A 24,020-nucleotide genomic window follows, 5' to 3' on the forward strand; every position below is an offset into this window, starting at 1 on the left:
ACAGGAGCAACTTCAAGTGGCAGGAATCATCAAGAAAAAAATTATCTCAGGTAAACTTTTAAGTTTTTTAATGAATGCAGTAAAACTCGCAAAAATGTGCCACAAACAGGGGGATGAAAACAGTTCGCCTTCAAAGTAAAAGTTGTGCCTCAGCGCTACATCCAACATGATTCAAACGGTGTCAATTTTACTTTGAAAGAAAGCGGTCTGTGTTTCCGGTGTTGCACTCTTCGGTTATACACGAAGAGTAACTTTGTAGCGTTTGTACACAAATCCATCACTTCAATTGCGGCAATATGCTAGCAAACAAAGCAAGCAAGGTTTTCACTAGCCGGTTGGGAAATTGTTGCTGGGGATGGTTGCCAGGGGGTCGCTGAACAGCCAGTGTGACTGGCAAGAACCTACAGCAGCCCCTCACGACCGGTCGGGAAATACTAATTTTCCCCTCATGGTCCATGGTTAGCAGATGGCTAGTAGTCTGTTAGAGGACTAGGTGTTAATTGGGGTCTTAGCACTTGATCCTGTAAAACATGATTGTCACACACGTAAGTCTAGCTACTTAGTTACGTCACTTGGTATGCGGTCGCCCTGGCGAAACATCATTTCCGTGTCAGCTTAGATGCTAAACACGGAAATGGCTTCAGGAACGTCTGTTCCGCTCCGCTCGACTTTGCTGTTTTTCGGTTTCTTCGTTTTTGTCTCTGCAGGTGAGGTTCAGCCTTTACAAAACAAATCGCGGTTCCATCTGCCATAAACCGGAAGAAAGAATATTAGTTTTACCGTAATCACATTTCTCTGTAACCCAGTTACGAATTACAGTACGAAATCCAATGAGTACATTTCACCGCGGAAAGTCGGAGAAGCCCCGACTAATAATACTCTATAATGGCAGCAGTGTTTGTAAATATTAGTAAAAATGTATAATTTGTAATCTTGCTGCGTTCCTTTGACTTAAGAGGAAGTGACGCCACTCCGGATCTAACCACGATCTAGGAACTGCAGTGAGACAAGAAAGAAAAACACGATTTATTTAACTCCACAGCAACGTGGAGTCCATCCACGGACTCCACCTAACAGCTGGGACAGTCTGGAGCCTGTCCCAGGTATCACAGGGCGAAAGGCGGGTCACACACCGGACAGGTCCCAAGTTATCCATCTGTAACTAACGCAGCACAATGCTAGCACAATGCTATGTGCTAGCACACAGCACAATCTCATTGTACATCCTGTATAATGACAATAAAGGCATTCTGTTCTATTCAGCCACACAATAGTGTTACTATAGATTACACGTTTTACCGTTTTGCTCCTGTTTCTGTGCACTGCTGCATCTTAGACTGTGAAGTTATGGTTGGTGGAGCTTCTCCAACTTGAAGGTGTTGTAGTTAAAATAATTCTGACTCAAAAGCAGGACTTTATGACAGAAGCTGTGCAGAAAACAGGCACTGTGTTGTATTCCTAGTGACAGATGAATGACTTAAATTTGCAACACAAGCTAAAGTCAGTGCTCACCACTCCCTGTGGCACCCTCAGATGCCACAGCTGCAGGCGGTGTTGTAGGGATGGGTGTGACTCAGAGTTTTTGACACAAAGGTGGCTCTTTAGATCATCTTTGTAACTGATGCAGAGCCTAGAGTAGAGCAGGTAATGTGATCAGAGCTTTGATTCAAAATTAGCTGGAAGTATAATGTTTTCACTGATTATATTTTTGACCATAAGCTCCTAGTCTGAAATAGATGATCTGCTGATTAGTACATGTACCTGAGCAGTATCACCAAAGGAAGCCATGCAGTAACAGCTCAAACTGATGTCTCTGATTGGAGCAGGTGCTGCTCAGTTGCTCCATTTTCTGACAAAAAGACAGAAACATGTCAAACAGCACATGTATGTGAGCGCACACCGAGGCTACAGCAGCAAGGGTTAACAGAGAAAGTTGTGATACCAGTTATCACTGACTGAGGTTACCGGTTTGATAAACCTGCTAACACAGAGAGCTGGTAGACTGGCTTCATAGTACACGCTCAGCTCAAACCCTGTAAAACATGATTATTTCAGTCAGCCATAGTTACTCATTACATGTACATGTGTCATAGTTTAACAGTATACAGTGAACTGTTTAGACAGAAAAGTGCTTTTTTTTTTTTTTAATCAGTGATTCATTACAGCTCTTCCTGCAGCCCCCTGATTCTGATTGGCTGCTGTAGATGTGAACAAAAGTACTTTGACCTTTAACCTCTCTGCTGTGTTGTTTCCTCTTTCAGAGCAGAAAACCATCACAGCTGAGTCTGGACAGATCGTCACTCTGCCATGCCGAGCTCCAGACTCAAGCATTCCCGTCTTAATCGTGGAGTGGAGAAGACCTGATCTGGGAGATGAATATGTCCTTTTGTTTCGTGATGAGCGGCCTTATCCAGAAGAGCAGCATCCATCCTTCAAGAACCGGGTGGATCTGCAGGACAGACAGATGAAGGATGGAGACGTGTCTGTCATTATGAAGAATGTGACGTTTAATGATGCTGGAACATACGAGTGTCGTGTCGTCCAGAGACGAACAAAATTCAGGAAGAGAGCTAATCTGGATGGTGACCCAACCTGCATCATCTACCTGAATGTTGTTGTGCCTCCAGGTGAGTGAGCAGAGTTCAGTGTGTCTGTGATCAGAGGTGAAGCTGCTTCCTGGTTGTTGATGTTTGTTTCTAAAGATGTTGTTGATGAGACTTTGTAGAAAGCAGCTGGTCTGAGTGATGTGATCAGAGTGCAGTAGATAATGTCTGACAGCAGTTTGAAGAGGAAATGGATTCTGTTCTGTTCTTCACTCATCACCTACCTGACAGCTGACACCTCACACCTGTTTCTACCTGCAGGTCCATCAGGAGGAACCACAGAGGAAGGAGGGAAGAAGGATGGAGGGAAGGAGGATGGAAGGAAGGAGGATGGAGGATCTGTTGGTCTGATCGTTGGTCTCTCAGTTGCTGCTCTGCTTCTTGTTGCTGTTGTTGGTTTTGTGATCTACAGGAAACAGAAACAGAGTCAGGATTCAAACCATCGTCCTGTTGAAAAGCAGCAGGTTGAAATGTCTGAGACCTGAACTGTGAGTCTGCTGCTGCTGTCAGTCAATGGGGAAAGACAGAGGATCTGAGGACAGATATGAATCGTGGTTTGATTTTACATTTAAAGCACAGATGAGCTTCTGTGGATTATAGACAGTAACTGATGGTGTTCAGGATCATTAGCTGGTGTTTGACTCAGTGCTGTTACAGTAATATGAAACCAAAGAGAAATCATTTCCATGTAGCTGCAGTCAGATGTTTGCTCCCTCTGATTGTGACGCTTCAACTTTTCCTTCCATGAAGGAAACTAAGTTCAAACATTTCAACAGCCTTTCACATGTTGGTGCTTTACTGTTAGTTTTTTCTTTATTTAAATGTGTTTTGCATGTATTAGTACTGCTTTTCTGTCTATCATAATTCATATCATGTATTGGCTCAATTGCGCCCCCTCTCAGAAGTAGTGGATAAATTCCATTGTTAGTATTAAAGGTTTTAGCACAGAATGAGCACTTTTCATGTATGAATATTTGTGTGCACGATATGAAAGAGTTCAAGTGCTGAAGCATCCTAATAATCCATGGATTACTTGCTGTGCTGCTGCATCATGGTGTTCTGTCGTGTTGAGCTGTGTGGTTGTGTTTGACCTGAACATGTTTTGTTCTTATCCACATAATAAACAGCAACACTAAAAGATAAACAAGCTTTCATTCTTTAATAAAAAACAGAGTCAGAGGGTTATCGGAGCAGAACAACCACCACTGAGCAGGTCTGTAATCTGAACCATGAAGAACCAAGAAGAAGTGTCCAATCAGAGCTGATGGAGAAGCTGCTCACTGAGACATCGATATTCAGCACACTGAGGCTGATCCTGGAACAGGAAACAACAGGATGGAGGAGCGTTCACAGAGAGGAAATCTGCTTTGATTAAACTTAAAGCATGATACAATGTGACACTTTGGTTTGAAGAGTAGAAAGCTCTTACTGTTCATGTCTTAAATCACTGAAACCTATGAATAAATCTGTATAAATAATAGCTCCCTGCTAAAAAGAAGAACAGCTGATGTTCATTATGGTCATCAGTCTCCTCATTCAAAAAGATTCATAAAACATGTTACTTAAAGGGAATAATTTCTACAATAATTGCAATAATTTGAGATGAGTTCCAGGAGACATTTTTACCAAGTGTAGTTCTGCAAATGTCCAGGAGGACAAATCTTCAGTTTATAACATGAGTACTACACCCGAGTCAGGAAGTAAAGCTAAAACCCACACAGTCACAGTTTCCAGAGTTTGTTTGAAAACTCATTTTTATAGGGGCTGCAGATGCTTTGTGTGTTCTTTTTTGGTTGGGTTTTTAATAATACAAATTATGGAAGAATCATTGATGATCTGCTTGTATCCATGTAGTGTTTCCAGTCCAGCAGCTCCCTCTATTGTCCATATCTAAAGCCTGTGGGAGGATGGTGTTAATCTAAAATGTGAATCATAGTGTTCCAGTCAGTCATCAGTGTGTCTCTGCACAGCTGTCATTAAAATGTGTTCAGAGGGCCTCAGTGTGTGAATGGTTCCAGTTCAGCTCCATAACAGCAGCGTCCCTGGTTTGATTCCTGTGTTTCAGCTCATATCTGCCTCTCTCACTGAGGGGGACGTCCACTACATGGAAATGGATTTGATCAGGAACCAAACTACAGCTCACTGACACCAGAGGATGGATCAGTTTTAGTTGTATTATTACTTGTACTAATGTCTATCTTTAGACAAAGAACAAAAGTGAGCCCCCACTGCCTCTGCACCAATAGTAAAGCTGGTGCTCAGAGGAAGAGGGCGGGGCTTTACTTGGTGTCAGTGAGAGAAATGAAAAAAAGCTCAAATGAGTGAGAAGGACGATGAAGGAAACATCTGTGCTGTGTCTGCTCTGTAAGTAGAATCTCTGTGTTTGTTTGAATTATTGACCTTTGACTGTCTGCTCTCCTGATAACTGATGATGGAGGAGAAGACATGAAAAACTAATCAGGCTGAATTCAAGTTCAAACACCATGAGGACCAACTGCAGGTCTGAACTGACTCTTTATCTTTGCTCAGGAGTCCAGGAAACACAGCAGGCAGTGAAAAGCTCAAATCATTCACTGATTACATGAACACAGCTGCACAGAGGACACATGACTTTACTGTGAGATTCAAATGTAGTTGATACTCTGTATATAGTCACAGTGTGGTGCACATAATCATCAGCTTAGTTGCGTTTTAGATTGTAGGCAGTGTAAACTGAAAAATGCAAGATCATTAGATAGATGGACTGATATAAAAGGCGAGTTTGTGTGTCTGTCAGCTGTTTGTGTGGAGTTGTTCTTTGTGTTCACCTCAAACCAACCTGAGTGTCATTTCTCTTTAGTTCTGATCTCACTGCTGAGCTGCACAACAAACCAAGGTCAGTAACCTTCTTCTGTCACAGCTTCAACCTGATAAATGCTCACTAATATGACCTGTTTGGCTTCATGTTTCATTGTAACCCTCAAAGCTCGTCTGACTGTGAGTCCCAGCAGCTCTCAGTTCTTTAAAGGAGACTTTGTGTCTCTGAGCTGTGAGGAGGACGACAGCTCTGCTGGATGGACTCTGAGGAGGAACACAAGCAAACGACAGAGGACTGAGTGTGGAGATGGGTTTGGAAAACCAGCTGGATCAGTTAATTCTTCCTGTAACATCAGCTACATTCTCACATCAGACAGTGGAGTTTACTGGTGTGAGTCCAGAGAGGGTGCCATCAGTAACATGGTTAAGCTCACAGTCTCTGGTAAGCTGAGTGTGTGGAGTTAGTGTTGATGAAGCTGTGTGTAAATGGATGAAATGCTGTAGTTTGTCTCTGTGTTGAGGTGGATCAGTGATCCTGCAGAGTCCTGTCCTCCCTGTGATGGAGGGAGATGACGTCACTCTGCTCTGTCAAACAAAGACCACTCCCTCCAACCTCCCAGCTGCTTTCTATAAAGATGGCTCCCTCATCAGGAAGCAGCCTACAGGTCACATGACCATCCAGCATGTTTCCAGGTCTGATGAAGGCCTCTACAAGTGTGACATCAGCGGTCATGGAGAGTCTCCATCCAGCTGGATCACTGTCACAGGTGACACACTCACCTGTCTGTGTTTCTGCAGGTTTCAACATTCACAATGTGACCAGAACTTAATGACTGTGTTTGCTTTATTTTAGAGAGACACACCACCACACCTCCACCTACATCACTCTCTCCTCCTGTTCTCTCTGTGATCTCCTCTGTTGGATCAGTCTGTGTTGTGGTTCTACTGGTGTTACTGGTTCTGCTGGTGAGACGATGTGTTCACAGGAAACCTGAAGGTGAGACTCAGACTTCCTGATTTTACATCGACAGTTTACAGTCAATTATAATAATTGCTTTTAAATTTGAATTATTTCAACAGATCGAGAGAAACATGCAGACGATGATGCCAGAGATGAGATCACATACAGTGATATCAAAATACCAAATGGTCAACAACAGCCAATCAAACAAAACAGAGGTATTTTTTTCACAAGCTCGGGGTGGTTTGAGATCAAATTTGTGTATGAGAAAAAGTATTATTTGGCTTAATGTCTGACAATGAGGACTTTGACAGTGTGTCCCACAATCATATGTCATATATAGACTGTACTTTTTAGGTTGTGGGCATCTTATACTGGCTTAACGTAACCTACCTACAGTAGCCATTAAGTAATTTTGACATGTGAGTCTATGGGGACTTGACTCACTGCTGGAGTCTCAAGTGGAAAATAAGGGAACTGCAGCTTGTCTTATTTTTTTAAAGACATTTTAATGGTGATTTTATGTCCTCACCCTTTTAAAATAAAGACCTGCCTTTATTTTTAGGGGGTTTTCCTAAAAGAAAAATGCTAAACCAAACACACAAAATATGACGATTAAGGCAAAAATAACATTTCTGTCAAAGATTATTTAGGCCATTATTTTAAGAGGGTGACAATATGCAATTTTTATATCCCATGACAATAAAGTAATATCTCTCACCATTCATTTAGACTGGCACTTAAAAATAGCTGCCTCAGAGATGAAACACACATAACTGCTGAGTGGTTCCTAGAATTGCTTCTAGGAAACCAGTGTTGTTTTGATGTAAGCATTTAACCTTGAAATCACCATTATAATTTTTACAATTGTTTCCCTTTGTAGCTTACAGTTTCAATAAGAATTAAAAAAAAATTCTTCCTTTGTCTTCAACAACTTGTTCTTTTGCCTGTCTCTAAAGTTTGTTGTCGTGTCTTGAGTGTTGTTCTTTGTGTGCTGGACTGTGTGTTTGTGGTCTGTGGTTAACAGAAGCACAGCTCTGCAGTTGTTCAACATCCTGTTTCTGATTTAAAAAAAAATCTGCTGCAGGTGTGAAACCACAAGATGTTCAGTTTTAAAAAGACAAAGAGGAAATGTACTGCTTTATATTTATGTAACACCAACACATTTCCACAATTATCTTCATATTCTGATTCAAATTTCTATTGAATTCATTATTTAGTAGCTTGTGTGACTTTGGGACTTGCTGACCCCTGGTTTCTGGAGGTAGTTCTCTCTGGGTCATGTAAATTTAACTATCTCCCATCATTTAATTTAGATCCAAATGCTTTTTGATTAAAGAATTCTATATTAGCAGCAGATTTTAGCAGCTTTGCTATCAGCTGTACTGCCACTGGACAAACAGGGCCTGTATCCGGAATGATCCACGGCAGATCCATACAGTTGGATCTGCCGTGGATCCATAATGTTTCCCGAGAGAATACGGGAAGATCTGATCTGTCACAGATATTTGGCAGGATATTATCTGTATATTTTATGGATATGTAACAGATGTTCATTCAGAGTTTGGATTTGTCAGGGTCCAATCTTGTCCATTTATGGAGAAATTTCAAAACCTATCCGTCAAAGATCCGGTGCATATTCTCCAGGATATTGTCTGTATCTGTGATGGATACAGAGGTATCATACCTCGGACTACTGTATTGTAGGGCTTTTATTCCAGTGTGCATGCACTGATGTCCTCTGTGTGTGTTTTATTGTACAGAGAGCGATCCAGCAGCAGTCCACTCAGCAGTGAAAACAGAAGATGTCACTTATGGACAAATCGTCATCAAAGAGAAACAAAAAAAATCGAAGACGAGAGGTACAGCATAACATTTCTTAATTAAGACAAGGCTGAGGGGAACAGTATCAGTTTTATTGGCTCGTACAGTTTATTTGCTTTTTTAAAGTCATCCAAATGATAGAAAATTAAAATTAAAATAATTATTTTGTGCACACAAGATTATCATTTGTTCTTAAAGATAAGTTGCACATCAATTTTTTTTTACTCTTTGTTTACATCCATCTATTTTCTACCTTTCATCTGGATCTGGATTGCAGTTGCAGCAATCTACAACTATGATCATGACTGTACAATCAATTAATGTTATTAGCAGGCTGCTTATGACATCTAGCTGTCTTTGCTTTGTAGGACAGTTTCTCAGCTTCCTTTTATTTCAAAAATTCTTAATCGAATATTTGTTTGTTTACTGGAAGAGATTCAGATTTAGGGTCTACAATAGCACAGAAATAGCACCAGTCAGTACTGATCTTATTGCCTCTGACGGTGGACACGTCTCTGTGCTTGCTGTGCTAGAACTCAGTGGAGAATAATTATAACATTTAAATACAAAGACTAGAATAAACTATTGGTATAAAAGGTAATCATTTGCTCAGTTTTGCTAACACAACAGTTAGTCAGTGGGTTTGTGTTTAACCCTGTAACACTGGGCAAATGTCACTGATGCACCTATGAACTGCCCTTAACCGCTGAGACGTCTGCTCAAACGCACTTTGAATTACTGTAATTATGCGAGCGTGTGTCCTATCGGAAAAATTCAAATAGTTTCTGAAAGCTGAGAAATTGTACTTCACACCCAACAAAGGGTTATTGTTGCTGGAAGTCCATGAACAGTGGGACAGTTGAAGTAAGCTGTGTCCGAGCATGTTCAGTATTATAGGATTAATAACTGAAAAGTATGCTCTATTGGGTTGATATCAGGTGACTGACTTGGCCGTTTAAATATATTCATTTGCCTTGAGAAACTTTTGGGTCATTATCCATTATACTGTAAAACACCACCTGATCAACCATTTGGTTGAACCTGAGCAGAGAGTATAGCCCTGTCTAGCTCCAGAGACTACGATGACCTGGATGACTGAGAATCTACTCAGACATATAGCCCAGTACATTTCAAAAGTCATCCTGTTACTTCTATCAGCAGTCACATAATCAATGAACACTAGCGGCCCAGTTCCACTGACATCCAGATACTGCACGAAACTGCCATTCAGTCTCCCTTCTTACATCACTCATGAACAAGACCCCAATCTGCTTGGACTCCTGCACTCCAGGCAATAACTAATTCCCAACCTAGTACTGCCACTTTACCCTCATGCTCTCAGAAGTGTCCTCAGCTGCTACTGCTCATCCCAGCTACCTCACACTAAGCTGTAAAGTGCCCCAGTGCAAGGACACTAAATGAGAGACAAGCTCTTGAGACCACCAAACCTAACTCAACACCTCTTGGCTGTGCCTAGAAATCCTGTCCATTAAAGTTATGAACAGCATGCCTAAGAAAGGGCAGCCCTGGAGGAGTCTTACATCCACAGAGACTGAGTCTGCTTGGCCCCCAGCAATGGGAACCAAGATCTCCTTGCAGTTGTGCACAGACCAAATAGCCCATGCCAATGGGCCCAATATCCTGAACTTTCAAATATTCCCCACAGTACATGATGAGGGATGTCTTTGAATGAATAATCAAAGTCCACAAAACACAAGTAGAATGGACAAACTCTCACTTGAGAGGCTAAACAGCTGACCCATCGTTTAATGACCAGGACAAAAAATATATTGTTCCATCTCAATCTAATATTTGTCTAATGGGTAGACTCTCCAGGATACTGGTGTAGTCATTTTGGGGAATCTGAGAAAACTGAAACATACCTCAGGCAACGATGGACCACACAACAGTTAAGGCACCTTCCCACAGAGTTGCAGAGACGTGTCAACCAAGACAGATACACAACACCCAGAATCTAGGAAAAAAACCTGGAAACTCCTCTCAGGCACCTTAGAAACCAAACTTACTCTATTGATCTTGTGCTCACAGCTTGTTCCTGTGCTGCCATGATTAGTGCCTCTGTGCTGTCTTTCAGTCCAGCTTTGTCCAGCCATTGGTAGGATTTCTCTATGTCAGCCTCTTCTTCTATTTGACGGTGGTACATTCCGTACAGAGGCCTGACCTTTCGTGATGGTTCCTATTCTTGCTGCCTGAGGTAGTCACTAGGCACTTCCTGATGTATTCATGGATCTTCGCTTTTTTTTTTTATTTTGGATTTGTGGCCACAGTGGCTTATATGGGCAGTGGAGAAATACAGAAAATGGGGGAAAGATATAGAGGAAGACACACAGGCAAATTGGCGGCGGGCCGCGATTCAAACCCGTGCTGCCCACACCGCAATATATGTATGTGGTCGCCGGCTTCACCACTAAGCTACCCAGGTGCCCCAGATCTTTGCTGTTTCTTCTAGGATAGTGGTTCTTACCCTCACTAGTCCTCGGCTTCTTCTCTTCCACTTAGCGTACAGTCTCAGGGTGCTGGATTTGGGGCGAAACCCTCCATGCATGGTAAGGAGCTTTTTTGTCTTGGCATCAGTGGGCTTCTATCTCCCAGCAGGGTATCTGACAACTGGCAGGGCATAGGTGTTGAATGCCTGGATCTTGTTCTTCCCATTCAGCTGACTCTTCAGGACTTGCCTTACTCTCTTCAGGTACTTGGAGGTTGCAGTTTTCCTAGTGGCCTCTTCATGGTTTCCATTTGCCTGTGGGATTCCAGGATACTTATAACTGTCCTCAGTGTCTGCAATTTGCCTTCAAGAAGAGCGATCCCTTCAGTTCTGACTACTTTTCCTCTCTTAGTTACCATCTGACTACACTTCTCCAGTCCGAATGACATTCCGATACCATTGCTGTAGATCAGGCATCCTGACATCCAGGCCTCGAGGGCCGGTATCCTGCAGGTTTTAGATGTGTCTCTGCTTCAACACACCTGAGTCAAATATAGAAGTCATTAGCAGGACTCTGGAGAACTTGACTGCATACTGAGGAGGTAATTCAGCCATTTGATTCAAGTGTGTTGGATCCCCACTGTGGATCCTGATGGGTTGGATCAGTGAATCAATACAGCTTGATGTCATCCACATAGAGAAGGTGGCTGATGATTGCTCCATTTTATAGTCATATTCATAGCCAGTCTTGCCGATAGATAGATATGGTAAATGGACTAGTTCTTATATAGTGCTTTTCTACTCAGTATGAGCACTCAAAGTGCTTATACAACATGTTTACATTCACCCAGGCACTCCCATTCATACAAGCACTTCCATGTTTACTAAGCTAAGTGCTTTTAATTAAGTATCTTGCCCAAGGATACATTGGCATGTAGCCTGGAGTAGCCAGGAATCGAACCGCTGACCTTCCAATCAGTAAGTGACCTGCTCTACCTACTGAGCTACAGCCACCAGATAGATAGATAGATAGATAGATAGATAGATAGATAGATAGATAGATAGATAGATAGATAGATAGATAGATAGATAGATAGATAGATAGATTCTTCATTACATAACTTTTTTCATAGCTTCATATGTTTTATTTTTGAAACAACTGATCAGGGTTTCACGAAAAAGGAAATACTTGAATCATTAATAATTAATTTATTTAGTTGTTCATTTTTTATTGATCTCTTGTGCCAGAATGATGTTCTGTGAATCAAAACCAAATACATCATGTGTTAATGATCATGGAGGATTAGGTTCATCTCTGGGGTGCACAAATGTGTTTTAGAAAGACTAAAATATTTCAGTATTTTTTAGTTCACATGTGGAATTTTCTGAGGCCACAGGTCCACCATAAATGGACCATAGTTAAGGTGTGTTGTGACTTTTGACAGTGCCACAACTGAGCATTAAATCCAGTGGCAGCGCAAGTGTGTCAGCTATCTGGATTTAGTATGTAAAGAAGTTGTTAGCAGGAAGAATTAATTGTCATATGAGATGTCTAAAGAGACAAACTGATCAGACTTAAGCTCCTCTAATGCACTGAATTATTTTTTCTTCTTTCTGCAAGTAAAACCACAGCAGCAACTTCCTGTTGTTGACACCATTTAACTGTAGCCTGAGGGTGATGAGACCTCTCACCACAGTGTGCCCTGGCTTGGCTAACAATAGTGTTCATGTTGTGAGAACATGTTCACTTTGTGCTCTGTGGTGAAGCATCTCAGGTGCTAGCTTTGTGGTCGTCTCCCTTTCATTTTCACAGAAACACCCACCAGTTCTTTCTGGTCATTTGTTTTTCAAAGAGGTGTTATTATGTGGAAAATGACTGCTGCTGTATCTGCTGCTGCTATTTATAAAAAAAAAATGTAGCTTAATCTCTGCCTAAACTGAAATAAAACTGTGCTGCCACCGTTAAATATAGCGTAATAGGATAACAGTACTGTTAGTGTTGTAATAATTTCTGTTTTGTTGTGCAGACAGTGACCCAGCTGCAGTCTCCTCAGCAGTGACAACAGAAGACGTCACTTATGGACAAATAGCTGTTAAACCAAAGAGGAACAGAGGTACAGCTGCTCTTTATTTTTAACTTTGGACAGAGCCCAGCTAGCTGCTCACCCTGTTTCCATCTTTATGTTAAGCTAATTCTGACTGAAGATCAGGATCTCAAACTGCTCATCTTTCTCAAAAAGAAAGCTTTAAAGTATATGACAGACAGAATATAGCAGTGGTCATAAATATGCTTTAAGAAATATCCTGTTTCCTGTTGAAACAAAATTGAAAGCTGTTAGAATTCTATTTTTTATTTTAATTAGGAACATTGCAGTTGGTTGGCTCTTTCAAAGAAGATAACATTTTATCATCTCCAGCTCACAGTACTGTTGGTGTACCACAAGGTCCTGTTTTGTTTTCTGTTTATAATTTACTTGGTCAAATGTTAAACACCCACGCCTCCTTTCACTGCTACTGTACACCACTGTGCACTATGCACCACTGATCACCCTTTGAAGCCTCACTGCTCTGTCACGCAACAAACACAATGCAGTTGCTATGATAATTGTTACCAATTTGTGGGTTCCATGTCTGAGTTTTCTGAATTTTTGATTTTTCTGAATTTCATGGACCTTTTATGAAGCAGTTACAGTGTGAGCAGTGTGGAAGGTGAACTGGTCCCAGTACAGTGTGAACTGGGACTGTGTGATGCAGAGAGGTGCAGGTTGGAGGTCTTGATTGAACTCCAAAGCTTGTAATCATGTTTCCTGTTGTTTGAACTGTGTGTGTTTGTGTTCAGACTTTAAACCAGAGCCAGACGTCGTCTACTCTTCACTGAAGTATCCACCAGTCCAACCACTGACGTCCAGCTGCTGCTCTCTGACTGCTCCCCCAGCACCTCACAGACCATCCACATGTTACAAAGATTTTTTTTAATGTATTTTATGTCTTTTTTTATTATTATTTTACACTTAAATTCAGCAATGATAATATAAATGAGTTGATATGATATGAGCTGAATGATTGTATAAATGAGTGGCCACAGTATGAGTGTTGTTCCCATGTTAGTGATCTGGTTTCTTTGCAGATTAATAAACTTTTGTTCTCATCTGTTCTCCTTGTGTGGTTCTGTGGCTTTCACCGAGGTGTCAGATGGAAAACTTGACTTCTTCAGGTTTGGCTGTGGCTAACCGAAGAAGTCACATTTTGCAGAAAACAAAGAATAACAGCTGCAGTTGCAGTGCATGTTAAATATATGTGTGTAGGGTTGTAATACCTTTATTTTCTCAGTCATAAAGAAATGAGCTGACAAGGCAAGAATTGTCCATTATTCATTTACATTACTTTTAAAAATTTTAAGTATTATATTTTACTTTTTCTTTAGCAAAAATACATATACACACAAAGCTGAGTGTTTAGTGACAATCTAAAACTCTTGAACACGTGACTAAGCGTGAACAGGACTTGATCACATCTCCTTAAAGAGAAAATTGGGAGAATCCTTGCTGTTGATGATTCACTGTCTGAATTCTATCAAAACTCGATTGTTGAATAATCCAATGGTTCAGCCTTAGAGTGTTTAAAACCCTGCTTACTGGACAGGTATGAAACACAAGGGACTCCACTGTTGTATATGATGTGAAGACCTTGAGTAGTGTGTACGCTACCAAGATCGGAAGTAATGTCACTAAGACCTACTTGGCTGAGCTCAAGGAACTACTTAAGTTCAGTGGCAAAGATTATAGTGAAGCATCGAAAGAGACGATGTCACAGATTGTGGAAGATGTTGGAGTCATGCAGCTCACAACAGAAGAATCTTCCCTCACACATGTTGAGACTGCTGTCTTATCATCATCTGATCTTAAGGTGCAACAGCCTCACATTTTGTTCTCAGATGTCACACAAAGTGGCAGTGGTGACACATGGCGCATACACAAGCCGCTTTTTCACCGACGGGGGTTTTGGTGTCTGTGCCAGTATTTGAATCATTCAGCGGTTTTTCCACCACAACCGCACTCGGTGCTCGGCCGAAAAACAGGTTCAACTCGGGCCTCGCAAGCTAGCTGGTCTCGAACCAAGAACGCGTGACGAAAGCAGCAGAAGGGCGTGACTCTGCCGTCTCAACATCAAGTTTTCTACCATATTACATGTGTATTACATGAGAAAAGCGAAGCAATTTTCACGGCTGTGAATTAGGTTGGGCTCTAAGGCTGAACTTGCTGCTTTGTATCAGTTCATATCACAGATAAAAGGACACAAAGAGCGTACTTGTCGTCTTGCTCTAATCGCTGTCTGTGTTTCCCTCTGTGCTGCACACAGATGCTGCAGTAGTTTGGTTTGGACCCTAAAATGTATTTGCAGCACAAGAAAGGGGAGCGTGTTCGCCCACGTTTGTGCTCCGTGGTTTCCGTGTTCAGACGAGGACCCACCCACACTCATTCGTAAAGGAGCGGTTCGCAAGTGCGGTGGAAACACTAAGGTTTTCGCCGGTTCTTCTGGGAACAGCACGAGCACCAGAACCCCATTGGTGGAAAAGCGGCTACATTGAGCTGTTCTGAAGTGATCCTATTGTGTCTCCCCTACAGATATCCAGAAAGATCCTTAAAAGTTTACTCCCACCTGCAGCAGATGTAGTTAAGGGCTTACGGCCTGAGTCGCCTCCTGCCGCATACCTACAGCGTTTAGATTCAGCTTTTGGTACAGTGGAAGATGGAAAGGAGCTTTTCACTCAATTCCTGAACACCCTTCAAGACCCAGGGGAGAAATCACCCACTTACCTTGATTGACTGAAATTGGCATTAGACAGAGCCACAAAACGTTTCACAGGAAAAGGTAGACAAACATCTCCTTAAGCAGTTCTTCTGGGGTTGTTGAGATAATACCCTGCTCAGTGACCTGCAACTTGAACAAAATAAAGGGTAGCCCACCCGTCTTTGCTGACCTCTTGTTAATGATTCACTCTGAGGAAGATCGACAGCAAACAAAGAGCAGTCGAATGAAAAAGCATATTGGCATCACAAGGCAAAGAGCTCACCTGCAGTCTCACAGTGCTTATGCTTGTGAATCGGAAGACAGACATGAGACTAATCTCAGTGTCATAGAGGTGGGAAGTAATGAAGTACAAATACTTCGTTACTGTACTTAAGTAGATTTTTTAGGTATCTGTAGCCACTTGAGTATTTATTTTTCTGACTACTTTTTACTTTTACTCCCTATATTTTTACACAAGTATCTGTACTTTCTACTTCTTACATTTTCAAACAGACTCGTTACTTTTTAACACGTCAGAGAGAAGTTTGCATTTCCATCAAACAATCTGAGCCTAAACGGAGGAATAATAAGATAACATAAGAGACAATCGTACTGGTGTATCCTCCATCATCGGGGCTTATCTCGTACAAAGGGATTAAATACGCAAACCCATATAATTAATGTGTCATTTATAGCGCTATAATCAGGGGTCACAGCGGGCCGGACCGAGTCCGTAAGTTGCGCTGCGGCACATAAACAGCTTAGCTAGCGCTACTGAAGAGGAGCGAGCATGAAGGGAGTAATGTGTGGCAGGTAAATGCAACGTTTTTAAATGCTCAACAAATATCAGCAAACACACAAAGTGTGTGCAGTTTGTCACACAGTGTGTCTGCAAGCTAAAAGGAGAGCTGCTGTATTTCAGGGAGAGCAAAGAGAGAGAAGTTCACTCAGAGATGGAGAAAGAGGACAGGAGAGGAAGAAGAGAATTGTATGAAAATGCTGCAGTTTAGTGAGTAACAAAGAGGTCAGCTTGTTGTACTGTATTTACAGTAAAGCTCTGTGTTGGTGCACAGAGGCTGTGTTCATGGTCAGAGTTACAGGTTACATCAGTGCAGCAGTTTGAATCAAAGCTGCTGATGCTGAGATTCATTCACTGAATCCAACATTTCTACAGCCTGTATGCTGTCAGTGTAGGGGATGGAGATCAGCTCAGAGAGCTGTGAAATACTGGGTTACATCTTTGTGAGTTCACTTCATCCACACAGAGCAGTAAACCTCAGAGCAGCAGCAGCAGGTCAGCTGATCACAGCCTGCACATCAACATCATTTACTGCAGCTACAATAGAAAGCTGTGGTTCTTCTCCCCATGCAGAGCCACTACAGCTGATCTTAGGGTTCCTCCACCTTCTGAATCCCACTGTAACCCCTGAGTATCCTCATGTTGGTGTTTAGGTGGAGGCACAGTCACCTTCTACTATGGAGGACACAGAGAACAGAGCTGGGTTTAAATTCACTTTCACTGTTTGTGTCCTACAGAACAGATTCAAGCTGAGTGCATTCATTAGGATTAAAATGTAGATTGGAATAACATTTGTATTCTCATGTATTATTTTATATTATTACAATAATATATAATGTGGTTCAGTTAGCTTTACAGAAAGATAGCAGGTAGAAACGTCCTCCAAAGAACTACTTTTACTTTCTTACTTTGAGTAAATTTCAGAGCCTCTACTTTTTTACTTTTACTTAAGTAAAGAAGTTGAACCAGTACTTTGAATTTTACCAAAGTATTTTTTAACACAAGTACTTGTACTTCTACTTAAGTACAGAATGTCAGTACTTTTGCCACCTCTGCATAGAGGACCTGGGAAAGCAGATTGTTAGCCTGCAGAGCCAGCTAAATGCATTCATGTTACAGAAAAAGACCAAAGGAGCTGTCAGTAAGGGACTTGGAGGGACCCAGAGCCAAATGTCAATGCAAAACAATGCAGTGACATTTGGCTCTGGTACACAGACATATAAGGCCAAGCCCTAGTACTGTTTCAACTGTGGCAAAGATGGCCACATTGACCAACCTCAGGCTCACAAGTTATGACTGTGCCCAAGTCCTTTTACAAGCAACACCTTTCAGAGCAGAAGATTAAGCCCCTGCATGGACAGTTAGTGCCTTACTCTGGCTACATAGAAATGACCATAACCTTTCCTAGGGACTTTATAGGGGATTCAGTAGATGTCAGTACACTTTCCTTGGTTGTCCCTGACACTGCACAATCCCTTATGATAATAGACACAAACACTCTAAATGTGTTGTTTGATATCTAATTGAAGACTGGCAAGGCACATTGTCAGCCCCTCTCACATGGGTACAAAGTAGTCTTCAAAGTCATTGAGCTGAGATGAAAACAAGTATGTAACGACCATCAGGGGGTGGTGAGAGTGCAAGGCAGGAGCCCTCAAGTCATTCCAGCTGGTAAAACTGTAGTGGTGGAGGGGGTTGCTCTGGCCAATGGGCTCCAAGATGAAAAATCAGTTATCATCATGAACAATACCCATCGTCATCCCCTGGTCTAGTTGACTTCCCTCGGCTGCGGCCCCATAAGCTGCTGGTTGTCATCGTATCAGACCATCTTATTAAAAGAACATAGCATAGTAAAGCAATCAGAATCCCGCCAAAGAACTCCAGAGACTCAGTCATCTCAAGAGCCCGTCTTACATTTCAGTTTTGGTGACTCACCAGTCACCAAAATTGAATGGAAGGAACGCATCACTTTGCAGCTCAACAGCATGTCTGATGTCTTTGCACAGCATAACCTGACTTTGTTCGGACAGATAAAGTAAGACACCACATAAAACTTGAAGATGAAATCCCTTTAAAACTGCGTGCTCGACCAATACACCCACAGGATATTGAGGCTGTCCAAAAGCACATTCAAGAGCTCCTTGATGCAGGAGTCATCAGAGAGTCAGGGTCACCATTTGTATCACCAGTAGTGGTAGCCCAGAAAAAGAACGGCCAAGTACAGCTGTGCATCAATTACAGGCGTCTGAATCTCCAGACTATAAAAGATGCAATCTTTAAAAGCTGGAGGACACATTCTCAGTTCCCAGTGGGTTCCCAGTGGTTCTCCATACTCAACCTAAAGCCAGGATACTATCAGACAGACCAAAGAAGGGCTTTATGTGTCCCCTCAGATTCTGGGAGTTCACCTCTCCATCAATGCGCCCAGCTCATTCCAAAGATTGATGGAGAGATGTAAGGGGACATGCAATTGAATAATGTGCTAGTATTCGTTGATGATGTGATAGTATTCTCCAAAACTCTTGAAGAGCACAAGGAAAGACTTGTAAAGGTGTTCACTCATCTCAGAGAGTTTGGGTTGAAATTATCCCCAGAAAAATGTGTCTTCCAGACATCAGTCCATTACCTGGGTCATGTAGTCTCCAGAAATGGCACTGTTCCCCAGAACCTACAAGAGTTAAAATCCTTCCTCGGTTTTGCTGGGTACTATAGGAGGTTTGTTAAGGGTTACTCTAGCATCATAAAACCTCTCCACAACTTAACATCCGGTTACCTACCTCACCAGAAGCAGATGATTTAAAATCTCAAAAAGAAAGAGAGTGCATTCAAGACTTCATGCAAGATCACCTCTCTGATCCAAAGAACATCAATGCAGTGGAGTAGTCAGTTGTGAGAGCAATTTGTGAAAGGCAGCTTATCTACAGTGTCAGTCCTGATGATGGGGAAGAGGGGAATACAGACTACGTTGATTTAGTGGAGACTCTTGCCATGTCCCCTAGTGCTGTGTCCAACAGCTATGGACATCTTGTGGGATCAGCTTCCTGATCTTCTACTCCTTCTCCGTGAACTCCACTGTCTTGAGCTTCTGAACAGTGTTCTGTATAGATGATGTCAAGTAAGGTCTCAGATATCTTACTAGGTTGTACTTCTATCAGAGCTTCATGACACAGTCTTCACCAGCCTGTATGACCACATGGGTCATATGGGAGTTGACTGCACAATGGATCTCATGAGGACCAGGTTCTATTGGCAAAGAATGGCTGTGGATGTAGAAAGGAAAGTGAGGACATCTGGCAGGTGCATGTGGAGGAAAGCATAACCTGAAAGAGTGACAACCTTGGTTAATATTAGTACAACTAGACCCCTTGAACTCCTCTGCATGGATTTCCTGTCCCTGGAAGCTGACAAAAATGGTACCAAGGATATACTTTTGATCACAGATCATTTCACCAAATTTGCAGTTGCCATCCCAACCCCCAACCAAAAGGCCTGCACAATAGCAAACTGTTTGGGAAATTTCATGGTACACTATGATATCCCAGAAAAGCTACATAGTGACCAGTGGCCAGATTTTGAATCCCGCACAATCAAGGAACCTTGTCATGAAGCTGATATCCACAAGGTTAGACCAACCCCATATCACCCAAGAGGAAACCCTGTGGAGCGATTTAATTGCACCCTGCTTGACATGTTGGGCATTCTTCAAGATCAAGATAAATGTTGCTGGCTTGTCCATGTAAGACCTCTCGCCCATGCCTATAATTGCACCAGGAATGAGGTTACTGGTTTCACCCCATACAAATTAATGTCTGGTTGCCAAACTCGTCTGCCAGTTGACCTCCCATTCAACATGCCAGTAAATGAGAGGTAACATTCATCTCACTCTGAGTATATCCAAAACCTCAAGTTACGTCTCAAAGAAAGCTACAAGATAGCTATGGACCAGGCTGCAAAAACAGCTCACAAGAACAAAGCAAGGTATGACAGAAGTGTAACAGCCTCAGATTTGAAGCTGGAGATCAAGTGCTGGTTAGAAATGTCCGCATTTGGGGAAAACATAAGCTGTCAGACAAATGGGAACCCACTGTTCATGTAGTAGTGAAGAGAACAAGCACTGTCCCACGGTCAAGCCCAGGAACAGTGATGGTACCTTAAGGACAATACATAGAGACCTACAACTCCCATGTGGGTATCTGCCCATGGAGGAAAGCAGTGAGCCTGTCCAAAACCCAGTACCACCACAAGCCAGGAACCCATGTTAATCCTGCTGTAGAGGAGGAGAACTCCTCAGACGAAGGAGATGATGTGCTAATTCCAATTTATTCAAGTTCTCCAGTCCCCACAGTTTGTGAAAGTCCTATGGAGACTAATCTATTGTTGACTAATGTACAAGATACACAGCATGTTGAACCTCCAGGCCTTCATCCTGTCGAGTGGTACCTTGATTTGCGAGGGTCCCAACTAATGAGTTTTTTGAGATACGATCGGTCGCTTGGTCGAATTTTTGCTTTATGCTGTGAGTTACGAGTGAGCAAAAATACACCATCTGCGCATTCTGTTCAGTGTTTTCCCTCTCGCTGTGCACTTGTTTTGTTGATGGTTGTTGCTGTGTTTTATTATTATTATTATTATTATTAGGAACATTTCCTTTTTTTAAACCATGGGTCCAAAGAAAGCGAATGGTGAAAAGGACGATGACCATGGATATAAAGCATAAAATTATTGAAAAACATGACCGAGGTGTGCCTCTTTCTGTCTTGGCGAGGGTAAGAGTTTGCCAAAAGAGGCAAAAGAAGGAGAAGATTAAGTGAAGTGAAAAAAAGAAGAATTTAAGTTTAGCGATCGCCTCCACTTCCATCTCCGCCATCTCCATAACAGCAGCGTCCCTGGTTTGATTCCTGTGTTTCAGCTCATATCTGCCTCTCTCACTGAGGGGGACGTCCACTACATGGAAATGGATTTGATCAGGAACCAAACTACAGCTCACTGACACCAGAGGATGGATGACTTTCAGATGACCTCATATTTATGATGCCTGTAGATATGAGACATATTCACCTTGGTTAAACTCAGGTTTTATATAACAGTGCTTACTTAAACTTGACAGAGGGAATTAAGAAATTAGATACACATAAACTATAACTAAGAACAAAACTAAGAAGTTCTGAGGATACAAAGAACCAATCCAAGAACTAAAACAGGTGCACAACTCAAAACTGCAAAACCTCAATAACCTAAGAATCAAACAGAAACACTGAACAATAGGAACTCAAAGTCCGAACCTGAAAACACTGGGACACAGACACAGTATCACGACAGTATCTTTAAACAAAGAAAAAAGTGAGTTTCACCTCCCCTGCCTCTGCACCAATAGTAAAGCTGGTGCTCAGAGGAAGAGGGCGGGGCTTTACTTGGTGTCAGTGAGAGAAATGAAAAAAAGCTCAAATGAGTGAGAAGGACGATGAAGGAAACATCTGTGCTGTGTCTGCTCTGTAAGTAGAATCTCTGTGTTTGTTTGAATTATTGACCTTTGACTGTCTGCTCTCCTGATAACTGATGATGGAGGAGAAGACATGAAAAACTAATCAGGCTGAATGTGACGGACGTGTGCGTAGATGGCTGGTCGACCCCCCCTTGGCTATGTGCTCCGGTCAGAGAACAGCTGCGACTTCAGGTGATATTGAGAGATTTATTGACAGACAAGCATCACAGTTGGATTCTTCATTGAACTGTTGCATACACGTTCTATGTATGGTGAATAAAAGTCCAAGTGCTGGTGCCAGAATACAGGTGTGTGTGTGTGTGTGTGTGATTTATCGTCATCAACGCACACGTACACACAACGATACTGCCAGTATGGTGAAATACCGGAGCGGCACGGCAACTGTCTGCTAGCTAAGTAACCTCAAAATCATGCGAGCACACAAGTGCGTGGGTACGTCACCACTGACGTCTCTGGCGTTATGACGCTGCTCCAGCAGGGAGTTTTCCACAGCCGCCCCCGGATTCGTGGAGAGAATACGTAGAAAGGAAAGTCTCTGCTGGATTATTGTGCCCTGGGGTCTCCATCGTCAGGCATTTCAGGAAGCTTGACCAACTTGGCGACAGGACGGGTGTAGAGGTTGCCCTTGATGTTCACCTCTGCAGTGCGTACCTTGCCGTCGTCGCTGGGAATGATGCGGGTGATGCGCCCGACAGGCCACAGCGCTCGCGGGAGCTGCGGATCGAGCACCATGACGACAGTGCCCACCGCCAAGTCTGGTGTAGTAGTTCTCCACTTATGACGGGGCTGTAGACCAGGTAGGTACCTGCGGGTGAAGTGACACCAGAAGTGGTCGGCAAGCACCTGACTGTGTCTCCATTTGCGTCGTTTCAGCAGGTCACTGGAACCGTAGACGGCTTGTGGTAGCGAAGCGTCTCGCCGCCCCATGAGGAGGAGATTCGGGGTAATCGGGTCAGGATCGGCCAAGTCAGAGGATGCGTAACCAAGGGGCTTAGAGTTGAGGATACCCTCAACTTCAGTGAGCACAGTCATTAAGACCTCCTCTGGGAGGACTTGGTCCTTCAGGATCAGAATCAGAATCAGAATCAGAAGGTTTTATTGCCATATGGGTGAACAGGTTCACAGCATTAGGAAATTGCTGCGGTACTTCGTGCTTACAGAAAAAAAACAAATAAGTATAAAAACTATAAGACAATATACAAGTATACAAATTGCAAATATACAGAGATATTAGAGCTATAACTATAGCACAATATTACAAAATTACAAAATATACAGTGCAGAGACTAATTAAAAGATAAAAGAATGTAGACTATATTCCACTAATATGTACATCAGTGCAATCAGACAGGTGCATAGACATAGGGTCATCAGCGTTTGTGGAGGGTGGTGGTAACAGTCTTAGGGTAATTGTTCATGAGTCCAACAGCAGAGGGGAAGAAACTGTTCTTATGTCGGGAGGTTCTGGTCCGTATGGACCGTAGCCTCCTGCCTGAGGGGAGAGGGTCAAAAAGTCTGTGCCCAGGGTGAGAGTGGTCGGCTGTGATCCGACCTGCACGCCCCAGTGTCCTGGAGGTGTACAGGTCCTGGAGAGATGGGAGGTTACAGCCAAGTCTGGAGGATAGTCTGGAGGGAGACCTTAACCGATTTAATCTCCCTCTCCCACGCTCCCCCGAAGTGTGGAGCGAGAGGGGGGTTGAATCTGAACAGGATGCACTGTTTGGCCAACTGTTCCTTGAGCAATGGCTCAAGAGCTTCGAAAGCTTGCTGGAGCTCCTTCTCGCCACCACGGAAATTGGTGCCCCTGTCACAGAGTATCTCGTAGGGCTTGCCCCGGCGCGCTATGAAGCGACGGAGGGCGAGGAGAAAAGAATCCGTGTCCATACTCGGCATCGAGTCGAGATGGACGCAGCGGGTCGTGAGACATTTAAACACAATGCCCCAACGCTTCTCTTGCCGCCTTCCTATCTTGACCGTGTATGGACCAAAGCAGTCCACTCCGGTCGACCAGAAAGGAGGTTTGTTGAGTCGCAGGCGCGCAGCAGGTAGGTCGGCCATTTTGGGAACCGTAGGCTTGCTACGCCATCTGCAGCACTCGATACAGTGTCGCTGATGCTTCCTGATGGCTTGGCGGCCTCTGAGAATCCAATACGACCTCCTGATCTCCGCGAAGACTCTCTCGGGACCTGCGTGCCGGAGACGATTATCGTAGTCCTTCACCAGGAGCTGTGTGATGGGATGATCTGGAGCAAGGATGACGGGATGAACTGAGTCTTCCGGTAGATCATCAGCTTTAC

At 42.9% G+C, this 24,020-nt stretch overlaps 2 protein-coding genes across 2 annotated transcripts; both read left to right on the forward strand.

Moving 5' to 3' along the window:
• Nucleotides 1-396: 396 nt before the first annotated feature.
• Nucleotides 397-3,728, forward strand: LOC115776576 (uncharacterized). The gene is made up of 3 exons (XM_030724300.1): nt 397-707; nt 2,262-2,627; nt 2,865-3,728. The coding sequence occupies exons 1-3, from the start codon at nt 620-622 to the stop codon at nt 3,086-3,088; spliced, it is 678 nt and encodes a 225-aa protein (XP_030580160.1). The 5' UTR covers nt 397-619; the 3' UTR covers nt 3,089-3,728.
• Nucleotides 3,729-4,278: 550 nt separating this feature from the next.
• LOC115776539 (low affinity immunoglobulin gamma Fc region receptor II-like) lies at nt 4,279-15,456 on the forward strand. The gene is made up of 9 exons (XM_030724255.1): nt 4,279-4,303; nt 5,461-5,478; nt 5,569-5,841; nt 5,921-6,166; nt 6,253-6,396; nt 8,124-8,222; nt 12,658-12,744; nt 15,088-15,197; nt 15,256-15,456. Exons 1-9 carry the CDS (start codon nt 4,279-4,281, stop codon nt 15,454-15,456), a joined length of 1,203 nt encoding a protein of 400 aa, XP_030580115.1.
• Nucleotides 15,457-24,020: the final 8,564 nt, after the last annotated feature.

Source organism: Archocentrus centrarchus, unplaced genomic scaffold (assembly GCF_007364275.1).
Source record: "Archocentrus centrarchus isolate MPI-CPG fArcCen1 unplaced genomic scaffold, fArcCen1 scaffold_33_ctg1, whole genome shotgun sequence".
NCBI classification, from domain to species: Eukaryota; Metazoa; Chordata; class Actinopteri; order Cichliformes; family Cichlidae; genus Archocentrus; species Archocentrus centrarchus.